The sequence below is a fragment of the Echeneis naucrates genome, chromosome 5, assembly GCF_900963305.1.
Source record: "Echeneis naucrates chromosome 5, fEcheNa1.1, whole genome shotgun sequence".
Lineage (NCBI taxonomy): Eukaryota > Metazoa > Chordata > Actinopteri > Carangiformes > Echeneidae > Echeneis > Echeneis naucrates.
Genome location: NC_042515.1, coordinates 18,476,814 through 18,489,385, shown reverse-complemented (window position 1 = coordinate 18,489,385; position 12,572 = coordinate 18,476,814). Strand labels below are relative to the sequence as shown.

The 12,572-nt window shown below is 42.4% G+C and overlaps 1 protein-coding gene across 1 annotated transcript in view; it reads left to right on the top strand.

Moving 5' to 3' along the window:
* The first annotated feature begins 388 nt into the window (after window positions 1–388).
* Window positions 389–12,572, top strand: part of prickle2b (prickle homolog 2b) — a 74,823-nt gene continuing 62,639 nt past the window's right edge. Inside the window, exons 1-2 of the mRNA XM_029502977.1 lie at window positions 389–581; window positions 980–1,065. Of these exons, the coding sequence (XP_029358837.1) occupies window positions 543–581; window positions 980–1,065 (125 nt within the window). The 5' untranslated portion in view covers window positions 389–542. The remainder of the gene's footprint in view (window positions 582–979; window positions 1,066–12,572) is intronic.

Genomic DNA, 12,572 nt, shown 5'->3' with positions numbered 1-12,572 from the left:
ATATTTTCCAACTGCAAAAGGAACCTATCTGACAACATGAAGACTTGTTGCATTTGCACAGTGGAAAATTACTGAAGGCGTTCAAGTAATAAGGAGGCGGTGTGAGAGGAGCCTGAAACATTTATTTCCACAGTGATTACAGGCTCTGTTGTTTGCCTTCAGGTGTTCTCAGACTGGACGGCACAATTCATCCACACCATCATTTACCACAGAACCACCACCACCACCACCACCCCCACCCTTCTCTTTCTCCCAAGCATAATTACAGTTTCCCCCTTTTTAAAGTCTTTTTCCAGGTCTTCCATTGGCTGGAAGGAAACAGGGTGGAGCTGCGATCCGGGAAACGCAGCTCCATTCACTAATGAAGGAGGTTAATGGGATGGGACTGTGGCCAGGGCTGCGCGCGTTTGGAGAAGTCGTGAGGGATTTATTTATTCATTTACATTTTAATGTGTGCGCCGATCTCCTGTCTCTTCTGCACGCCATTTGTTTTCTGAGTCGATCGACCGTGTCTGTCTTTGCTGTCCTGGGATCAGCCTGTCATGTTTGGCCGCGGCTCCAGGAGAAATTCCTCCAGATCGGTAGGTGGGCCAGACAAAGTTGTTGGTGCGCCCGGTGGTGGTTTCCGAACAACACGCAGGTGTAGTGCGCTGCGAAGTTTTTCCCGTTTGTTCGCAGCATCGTGTTACATCTGCTGTGTTGAACAACCACCACATGCCTCGCTGGCAAACACAGCCAGGGTGATGACACACAGGCATGTTTTCTCTGCTCCAGCCGGTGGCCTTCACAGCCAAGAGCAGATGAGTTGTTGAAGTGGCACATGGCGTTGTGTTGCTTGGAGTTGTTGTTGCTGTTTTATTTAGGTTTGCAGGCAGCAGAAAGGCACCACCTGCAGCCAGTGTCTGTCTGACTGAACAAAACTAGTGTACAAGCAACTAAAGGCTGTGACCTGTCACCTTTTCTTTGTGTGTGTGTCCAGCTGAGCGCTGCGGATGAGCCACAGAGAGGACAGCCCTGCATCACCTGTGGAGAGCAGTGTCCCGGCTTTGCCCTTCATAAATGGAGGTAACGTCACCGGTTCGCTCAAGAAAAACTCGCATTGCATTCCACTCATGCCCTTCTTATGTACAGGTGGTTCCATGCCATAGGAGAGCAGCCACTGTCAACACATTGTTGATTATTTTCTGACCTGTAATCATAGCATGTATCCAGCCGATTAAAGCACTAGGACATTGGCAAAATGACCACGCTGCCTTGTGGTACACAAATGGAGGAGTGTTCACGGGGGGAAACCTTTGAGAGGCATGGTAAGTTGAATGGAATCAGCCATGCACGCTGCTGTGAAGGAACCACTGTTCTGCCTCAGTGTGATAGAAGATAATGGTTTTTACTGTAGAGAGCTTTCACACAGCAGGGCGGATTCACACCTGTGGCTTCTACATGTCTCTCTCTGCCGCACGTGGGAGGATGTAAAATTGGTTTACGCCAGGAAACAAATAGTTTATGATAAACAAAAAAAGAAGTGTTCCTGCCATGAAGTACAGGTGGTATGTGTTAGTGTGTGAAAGAGTGTGACTAATGCGTAAAACTCTGTTTGAGGAATGCAGTGGAGGCATCACATACAAGGAAAACACAGAAGACTGTTACAGTTTATTTGTATCAGGTCATACTTTTGGGCTTTCAGCAACAATTATTAGCATTAATTTAATGTGAGCCACATCACTGTCTCTTTACTGTCTAATGGCTGCTGAAGCTCAGTTTGTGGAAACAAAACTCCTAAAGCAGATTATGTACAGATCACTAATGCAACATTGTACTTGTGCAGCGCAGTAAGCTGCTTGACTCGGTCCACAGAGGATTGGCTGTGGGTGAGTGGTCTAAAACATTAAAACCCACCATTCAACTAAAGAGTGTGAGAAGAAAATGTAGCAGTTCAACGCAATTAATTAATTGTACTTGTACCTGCAGCACCTGTAAGGGTGTGACTTCATTCTGCAGTACACTGCAATTACTCTTAAAAGCAGTTTTCCCTTATAAATATGGGAAACCCTTTTGGCTAAAGAAAAGTCTAGCAGGCTGGAGTCAGGGCATTCAAAGCTAACATGGCAGCCATTGAACTCATCAGACGTTTTCCATTCTAACAGGGATCAACAATAGAAGGGGAGGGCTGTACCGTAAAGACCATCCAGCCGCTTTTGCTGTAAAGTAAACTAGTGCAGGGGCAACCATGGGCTCAGGAATGCAGCTTTTAATCACCCGTGTTTGCAGTCTCACAATAAAAAGTCAACTTTTCCCTGTCCAACCAAGTGGAAAAAAACATCATCAGTTGACACAAAGTGAAGGAGCCTGGCTGCGGATGTGGCAAGAGCCTGTTTTAGTGTTCCATCCAGTCTTTGTTCCTGACGGCAAAACGTGCCACTTTCATAAATAAATTCCTGCTCCTTTCTCAGCCAAAATAAAAGTTTTGTTTGTTTTCGTTGCTACTTTTACAAGGTATGGTATTGAGTGCTGTGGAATGTGGTGGGCTCGACGTGACCTTGAGGTCAGCGATAAGGAGATGAAGGTGCAAGTGCTTCCTACATATTGTCTCCACAAACCAGATGCTGAACGTATGCTTTAGCCAGTGCAAATACATTTAGTCTGCTGATGCTAACACATAGACATTGTTCTAATCACTCAACCAGGCAGAAGGGATTTTGGATGCACAGAGATTTGAACGTAGGAGTTGCTAAATCAATACCGACTGTTAGCATCCTAACATACTAAGCCCAGATGGTGAACATAGTACTGCTGCTGGGGTTTATCTACAGGATGACTGCACACTTTTACTCTTGGCCTTTTTCACTTGTGACCTCATAAAAGCCGTCAGTGTCTACTCCTATCCTCTTACGACAGATCATGGCCGTAGTGTGGACATGAGCTCTTTGCAATTCAACCAAAGCTTTATTGTCCTTTCTCTGAAATGTATTATATGGGCATATCAAGCACTTCACACAAAAGAAAGCAGAAATGAATGAAACTAAAACATATATTTTTCTGTCACATATAGTTAATGCAGGTTGGTAGATCTGTCGTTTGTCTAAGTCACTGCTTGCTACTTACAGTCAGTAGGGCTAAGCTACACAACATATAGTCCACTTCTCCACAGTCCAACACTAACCTGTGTGTGTCCCGTCTTCCATATTATACATCTATAAGGAGTTTCCACAAAGCTAAGCTCCTTGGGGTGTTTCAGGCTGGTCTTTTATACTGAGTTGCCTGAGTGTGTTGAAGCATTTCCCATTGAGCAGAACAGAGGAGCCAGTCTAGTGCTCTAGTATTTGAAATTACCCAGGCCTACCAAAACATTACCCTCAAGAATTTGGGGTAAATGTTTTTTGAGGCAAATGTGGATGACAAAGCCAGTGTCTGCAAACTTTACAGAAATGACACCAAGCCAAAAGCTAGCATATGTTGTGTCTGTGTTGTATTTGCATTCTGTCTAGAGCCGGTTTCAGCCCTTTATCTGTTTGAGTTTCTCCCACTCTGTGCCCTCACATACACAGTATTAAGATGGTGTAGACAAATTCCCAGTTGAGCTGTTTTCATTTGCACGTTTCCAGGTGAGCGAGTGTGAAATTGTGACCTGAACGTGACCCATTTAGACCAAATGTTAACCAACAGCCGTGTACAAGCTGCTGATCTGCACTGCTAAAAATCTGAGCCTGACAGCCAATGTGCACATTCGTGAAAGACAAAGGCTGAGTTGGAATTTTAGCTTTACTCACTTGTAAAACGATCAAAGACGATGTGCAAAGCTTATTCATGTCAAAAACTATGTGTTTGGTATAGAGAGGTCTGTCTGGAAAGAAAATGCAACCTCTTATATGAAAAGTTGCTAAAGTTTCCAAATATGTCACTCGATGGTTTTCTTTGTGAACAGTGTTGTTAGTGCGAGTGAATTCAGGTCATACAGATTGAACACACGCAAATTTATAGTTCATTATATTGATCTGGTTTCAATTGACTTAGTTTATGGAGTAAAAAGGGGGGAAAAAAAGTTGGACGCGCCTGGTGTTGCTGTAAAACATAATGTCTGATGTCCTTTGGCGGTTTGCAGACAGCTTTTTGGTGCCACCGTCTGGAGCTAAACATTGAGCGCATGAATGCACAACACTGCTTCTTATGATATAAATGTGAAGAATATTGCTTGCTCTCCTCACCCTGTTGCCTCTGTGACCAAAAAAGAAGAGTCTTGTTACCTGGCTGCTTGTGTGTAACCCAGTAAGACGAGTTGACTGCTGTGGGCAGGTTAGGTAAAGGAGTAGAGTCTCCTTGCACACCACGGTCTTTCTGAATTATTAATGCTTGCCTTTGGCTTGATTGATTTTCTTTGTGCTAATGAGACTCATTACCAGGCTTATTAGCATGTGCCCTGAGTGTAAATGTGTTATCTGATCCTGTTCACATGACCGCCTTCTTTGTGATACATGTGTGTGTTTTAGAACTGCACTTTAAAGCTCACACTTGACCTGTTATGTGGGGGTTAGCTCTGTTCAACCATGAATCAGTCCAGAAGGGAGAATTTATGCCATGAGGCGTTGGCTTTTATTATTTCTTAATTTTCTTTGGCCAAGAGTGCAACATAAAACTTTATTTAATGCAGCAGGTTTAGCTCGGGCTTTGCTGGATCTGGACAAAGCCAGTAATTGTCTTCAACAGGGACTTAGATGAAACTTTAGCAGGCTAAACGCAGTGATGATGGGGTAAGATGGCGGGGAAAGAAAGGAGTATGATTGCTCGCAGTGGAGGAAGAGGGAACTGGATTGAGTTTTAACGCCGCCTTGAATGGCTTGCTGACGTCTGTCCCCTCGGTAACCCAGTTGGATCTGCATAACACAGGCAAGCCCCTGCTATTCACTGTGTTAACAAGATGGCCTGGCAAATAAAACTGTCAGGGCGACCGGGCATATGAATAGGCGCTGGCTATTTTGGCAGGGAAGAAGAAGATTCCAGGTGGGGTGGGGAGAAGAAGCCATTGGTGGTCAGTGCAACACAAAAGAGGCTTAGGCAGATTTATCACTAAAGCTGTGTCTAGGTATTGGCATGGTGATGGTAAGCCTGCTCACTTGACAGTGTCCGAGGGTGAGAGGATGAAAACACTATCTGTTCTTCCTCCCCTCCCCCGGCTTGTTTTCATGCAGAAAGCAGCTGTGGTGACACTTCCATGGGTCAGTAGGCAACTTACATCCTAAATTGGGCTTTTATTGTGTAAACGGTGTGGTTTTTCTTTGTCATTTTTAATGAAATGTGTTTTGAAAGGGTTATATTTTGACAGGGCCTCAGGTCCAATGTGATATATGAGTGATGTTCACACATAATGCTAAGCAAGTGAGCTGTGAAGACCTGAAATAAATCATAGTTTGACCTTCTAGTTCTCAGACAGCACTGGGTAAAACCTGCCCTTTCCCATCGCTCTCGTTTTACTCTCTGCAGTGGTTTTCCTCCCACCTTCTCTCTTCTCCTTCTCCCTGTTATGCAGTTTTTCCTCCAAATCACCTCGTGTTACAAAGCACGAAAGGATAAATACACAGGAAAACACAGTGTTTGATTTGGATGTAATGACTCGGACGCTGTGAGTATTACGCATGGAGGTCACAGTAGTAGAGATGGGCTGCACAATGAGGCCGGCTGAGATCCCGAGGGGCCTCTCAGTTAGCTACTGAATTCTAATGAAATCCCTGCATCGAAATTGAAGAGGGAGACTGATGTGAGGGAAAAAAACATACTCAGTGCTTACAGATACAGAAAAGATCATGGCTGCATTCCTATAGTACTCTTCATGCCCTCCCCCCATGTGGGGTGTTGTAATAATGAGATCAGGTAAAAGTGCATTTTTGGAAAGCAAGCACACAAGTTAGACGTGTCATGCCCAATATGTAATTTTGAAACACCATTATTTTTTCAGTGTTTTTAGCAAGAGACACACTGCGATTCCTAGATATTGCTTTATTATGCTCATGCGTTGATAACGACTCAATTTATTGCTCTTTCGGGCAGAATATTGTTGGTCTCTACTCTTTCATTTGATGCGATAGAGCTGCATTGTGCTGGATGTTTTATTAGTTGGCTGTGTATTTGTACTCCCTATCCGGAGAGAGGAAATGATCCCTCTCATCTGGTGTGGATGCAGCTTGTAATTATGTTTGTATGATGCAGATGCTGTTGCCAGAGACAAAGAGTGTGTGCATGTGCGTAGCTGCACTTCTGTTTGTGTGTCCTAATATCTTTGCCTGTGCTTAAAAGACTGTTTGCATTGCGTCAGAGTCATGGTGTCAGCTTCATCTGTAAAAGAAAGATAGATGTGTAAGAAGTGGCACAGGACGCACAACAGAGGATGGTGTCATCTCATCCGCCAGGTGGGTTCTGGATGTGTAACAGGAGATCCAATGTGGAGTTGGGTTGCTTTAGAGGCCAATGCCTCAAAGTGCTTTTGCAACTTGCATATCAGCAGTGTTGCATGACATGATTGACAGCCAACACACTCCACACGGTAACATAATGCAAATTTATTTAATCTATTTAAATCTCACCTTTGAAACAGCAGTATAATTACTGGTGCCATTTGGTGTCTAAGAGTTATTGTTTTGTTTGCCTGTTCTCTCTCCACTAGCATCTCCACTGTCCATCTCCACATGTTATCCCGTGTTTGGATATTTGTCTGTTTTGAAGAAAGGAGACTTGGTTGTCCAGTGAACTGTTTTCACAAGAAGCTTTCTTCTTTTATCATTACAAGCCCACTCCATTTTCCAAAACTGACTTTCTACCCCAGAGAGATTTTGAATAAGCTCTTCTCCCAGCATCTTGTTGAATAAAATTAAAAGCTCTAATAGATCAAATGTAATCTTGGTTTATCAAATTGAGAAAATATTGTACCCCACGCAAGTTGTTTAAAGGAGCTGAAGCCAGCAGGGGGCAAACATGTCCAACTCTGGCATGTGTACAATATCAGCTGTTCCCCAGGTCAACAGAAACACAATTATCACTATCGAGTAAAATACGAAGAAAGGAAAAGTGTAAATAAAAAAAATACCTACTGTGTGTTTAAATTCATAAGGACCCGCCCCTTTTTCATCTCTGTGGTGACAAATAGAAAAATCCACACTAAGCACAAGATATGAGCCACCCAACTGATAAAAAATAATCCACCATACAACTTAATGGTAAAAAATATCCCATTTATTTGCACAAAGTGCATGAACTAACAGAACCCTGTATATACTTAGCAGAGATTTTTATTGTATAGTGCGGCCCCCTAAGTCTGTGTTGTGTTCTCTGGCAGCTTCTGTAATAAAGCCAGTAGCTTTACTCTGATCCACATCTTTAGCTTTTTCTCTGAGTCTCTTATCAAGGTCATCACTGACAGGTGCTCATGCATTTGGATTAAGAGTGATAGACATCAGAAAAGTCCTTTTTGTTCCTCATGGTAGAATGTGTGTTGTGTGATTGGAAGTGTTGTCTTTAATCTTTCTCGAGGATAAACTCAACACTGAATTTGAGGGTTAGGATTTATTGTTGGTCAATGAAATTTGTCCAAGGTGTTTCACTGATTTTAAAACATTTAAACTGAAAAAATAAAGTATTTATGCGGGTCAATGTAACAATTTAATGTCATGTTTTGTGTGTGCGTGTCGGCCATTTAGCATGGATGAGAGGTATTAGTGACGGCAGGAATGAGAGAGAGAGGGGAAAAAGCTCTGCTGACTGAGCTGCATCAAAGCACTGTGCAACGTAAATGAAATTAAATATAAAAGCGATCTCTCTGAATTCGAACACCACGTTTTGCACGGCATGCTCAGCTATCCTTGTGAACACAGAATGCTTGTAGCTTTGTGCTGCTTGTAGTTTGAGTTTGAGTTCACATTAACAAACCTCTGTAATTCTCCTTGACTAATGCCTTAGCGATGCTAATTCACCCTGATTTTTTGCCCTGGTACTGATCCATGCTTTAATGAAGGCTTAGCGTGATAAGCTGCCTTTGAACTGTCATTGAAAATAAAGGGAGGCAGGCCCAGTGCTGTCATACGCCCAAGCAAGTTAGCACTTACAGTGCTCAGGCCTACAATTTCAACACGGCCACTCTAGTTAGAGAGTTAATTCATGTCATCCTAACCCACATCTCCTCTTTGATTATCCCATGAACTTTGGCTCTGGATGTGAAGCTTCTGAAGTGAGCCAGTCGCCATCATTGCCCTGTAAGTCAAAAATTAATTTTGCAAACTGTGCTTTAAACAAAAGCATATCTCTGATTCATTTTACACTCCAGTTTATTCATTCTTTTCCATAAGATATATGTTGGAATCAGGATTAACACATGATCACTGCACCACCTGTTTTTTTTTTTTTAATTCTGTGAACCAACTTTGTACAGTTTTTTTTTTTTTTTTTTTCTTCAAACACACACAACTGCTCACCTTCATTCTCTTTCGCATTCTGTTGGGTGAGCAACAAAAACAAACTGCTAGTCACAGTGTCTGCAGTCTTCAACTGAAGGCCGCTTGAATGTTCTTTGTTTTATCAAAAGTCTAAACTCCTTCATTCTCATTCTACCACACGCTCTGTATCCCTGTGCCCACCTCAGCACCCCCCTCCTCCATTCATCCAAGCATCTCCTCATCTAACTGTGTGCATTCAGGTTTTAAGCAGTGCACCACTTCAAAGATCTCTTTGATTCTCTCCTCTTATTTTTTTTACCCCCTCGGCTTCTCTGTCCAGCCACCTGTTCCAATCCAGGGTGTGCCCGTCTGCATGTGATTGTGTGTGGAGGGGAAAATCTTTGATCAGAACAGTAACAACAGCCCAGTTTGAACATGTAGTCCCCACTGGACATTGTGTGTTTCTCAGCGGTGTAAGTTTCTGGGGAAAAGGTGTCCTATTCTTTGTTTTTTGTGTCTCTAGGTTAGCCAGCAGAGGTCAGCATCTCACAGCAGCAAAGTGGCATTGATTCACCTGAGCTTGTCATCCATGTCTCCTGCTGTCACGCATTCACTGGACAATCAGATTTATTTATTTATTTATTTATTTTTTAAAGAAAACAAAAGCAAACCATGGCTATGAACAACAGCTCAATGAGAGCTCCAGGAGGCCTGCTGTATGTGTCATCATCTCAAATATTAGGTTAACCTCGTAAGTTAGGGAGAAGCTGACAGTCCCTCCTCGACTTTCACATTACTTTAATGATCTGCCCTATTTTCATTCCAGACTCAAAATCCCAATGGAGCCCAAAGCCTCATTTGACCAAACTGCAAAAGAGGAGCTTGATGACTCTGCAGTGTTAAATTATTTGATTGGGTTATTGACTCAACCGACCTGCTGATTATTGAATGGCATAAGTAGCATATTGACCGGGGACAATTGACTGCTGCCATTGAATATTTATGGAAGAGTCCAAACAGCCACTGCATCAAACATCAATGAGGAGAACACAAAAGGCTTATTTGCAGTATTGATGTCACATTTTGAAACAACAAATGTTTTGGAAAACAAAATGGTAAGCATGTATATTGAATTTTGTTTGTCAGGTAAATTTTTTTTTTTTTTTTTTAAACAATTTTAAGTTTTTTGGTCTAAAACAAAATATCACCACCATCACCACCACTTTGGCCATTTTAAAGTCCTCCTGTCACTCTCCATCTCGTCTGCCTGTCAGTGTGTGATTTGGCATTATCTGAGGTGTGGGTGAGGTGTCTAGGTTCTGCTCACAGTTCTGCATGAGTCAAGTGTGCATGTTAGCATCAACAGCAGAGAGGCTGTGTCATGGACGGGAGAGCATGACTGGCTCCCAGTGAAGGGATTGGGGAGGTAGGAGATGAAAAAAGGCTGTGGAGCATGGCCAGCTTCCTCTGACAGAGCCCCAAGTAACACAAGGAGACACCGAGGCCTTAGGTCAGAACACACATGTACCAAACGGGACGCTTATTGGGGCTGTGTTGTGGTGTTGATGCTGTTAGTGTGACATTGTTCTTCTTCCCTAGGGCCTCTACCATAGCAGAACCAATCCTGGACTGTAGTTTTTACACAGATATTGATATTCATGATATTTGTTCATATTTACCACATATTTGATGTATATTTTTATTTGAGTTTTTTTTTTCTCCCCCCTGCCGTAAACAACTCAAGACCAAGATGTGCACTAAGGACAGAGGAGTGCACATCTTATACTGTAAGTGGTCACCTCTGGTTCGTCACAGCTGAAGTGGCAAAAATCTGCTCAAATGGCCAGTTGAGGCTGGCCCTTGAAACACCTCTGTTGTTGCTGACTTCTATAGCAGGGATTGAATATTCATATAACTGGCTGATCTTACAGGCTCAAATTGTAGTTGAGTAAAAGTCAGAGAAAATTAACACTGCAATTCATCAGCAATAGCTAAATATTAACCAATCTGAACTAGTCTGTGCTCTCTGTTTCTACTACAGTTTCTAAGCTACATCAAACACATCTTCTAACATACACTGCATTCTCCATTATCCCATCAGACAACATATTCGAGGCTTCTGATATTACAGAAGCTGTTAGCTTGGATACATCTTTGTTCTCTGCACATCCTATTTATTAAAATAATTTTGAAATCTCTGCATTTATTCACAGCACATGTTTAATCATTGGTGCACGCCGTAGCCAGTTCAGACACGAGCATGTGAAGTACCTTGACAAATACTGTCATGGCCTGCGTGCTGCAAAGACACAGCGTGGGCCCTGTTCACAGGCACAGACACTGAGTCATTTGGATTAAGATGGATGGAAATAGGAGCCTCTAATGACAGTTACCTCAGCAATCAGATGTAAGCTATCATCACCCTTATTTCACAAAACAGCGTCTGTCTCTGCCGCTGCAGCTTCACTAATTAGAACTCTGTAATGTTGTCCTCGCGCTCTCTTTCACCATCTTCTCCATCTTACTTTATCACTCATCAGGGCAAGTTTATTTTGTGCAGGTTGACTGGTTGCCAAGGCAATGAGAGTGCTTTAAGTTTGCTGCTGCCTTGACAACAGACAGTGAAGCACTGCATTATCAGTGTGACAGCAGCAGCAGACAAAATGAGGATAGGCAGAGTGAATGTGTTGGGGAGAAAGAGAAAACTGAGAAACAAAGAGGTAGATTATTATTATTATTATTTTTTTGGCTCATGTGATGTTGGACTATCGACAGTATCTATTTTCCTCTCCTTGGAGTCTGTGTTATAGATAAGTTAATATCGAGGCTGGTAGAGCAGATACCCAAAGAGAATTTGGATTGCAATGTGTCTGTGGTTGTTATTGGCCTTGGTTCACTAAAATATTTTAATTCCATGATGTGACAGTTGTGGAAAGTGTCATAAAAGTTACAGCATTTAGTTGTTTTAGCCCAAAGGATTCACAGTGTTAATTTGAGACACATTCCATCACCTGTGTGTGATACAGAAACAATAAGAATATCTAAGTTATTAGTCCCATACAGAGTTTGTTTGTTTCTAGTTTAACAAATTTTTGCCTTTACTCAAACACATTCTCTAATCCACAGGTTCTAGTTCTTTGCTAGATACCAAATAGTTTTCATTTTTGCCAGAGACATTTGATTAACTTGCCCCTGTGAAACATAAACCAGACATATGCACCAAAAGAATCAAAACCAGACTTGGGGTGGGGTGCAGCACTTTGATACATATGTAAAGAAATGTCCCTGAGTTATTCCTCACTGAGCACCTTGGCTCTTAAGACAGCTTGAGCTGTGGAGGTATGCCCTTCATTTGTAAAGTTTGAAAATCTTGTGAAACCAGAGAACAGAGTTACTCACTAGCAAGGTAGCCTTTCATTGTAAACCCCCTCTGTGATTTATTTCTCAACCTGATACGCTTGTAGTCGGAGCGAGCAGACACGCCAAAACAATTGTTGAAATTAATGTTGAAAGAGGTCGATATAGCTTTGACTATGATTATGATACCTGACACCGGGAACATATACTGTATGGCCCAGTAGGTCAGGATTTTAAAAAAATCCAAATGTGTGCCTGGAAATGTAATCAGAATGAACCTCACCTTTAACTTTCCACAGTGTATCATAAAGTCATTCTCATGAACAGTGTAACTATGCCACACATAATTCTCAGAAGCTGTTTTAATGCCATCAGGGTGACAACTGTCTCTTTGGTCTTCTGTGACATAGCAAATCCCCAAATAAGCCAATGTTATCCTGTCCAGCCATGACAGTGGGTGCCACGTCCCAAGGATGACAGTGTGTGACCGCAAAGTCCATAGGCAGAAAACAGAGTGAGCTGATCTGTTGAATCAAAAGGCTATTGTATGGATGTCAGAGGTCAGCTTTTAACCAGCAAATCCCTCTTTCTCCCATCTAATCCTCTGCCCTGGGGTTTTCTCACGCCACAGATGGACAGGCGTGATGTCCTACTGACATCCTCCACCAGCCACACACAACATACACAGGTTGTCATATTTCCAACAATAGCAGGACAATAAATTCATAAACAAAACAAAACAAAAAAAAGACAACCCACATCTACTTTGAAGACATTGTTTGTGTTTTTCGGCACATCTAC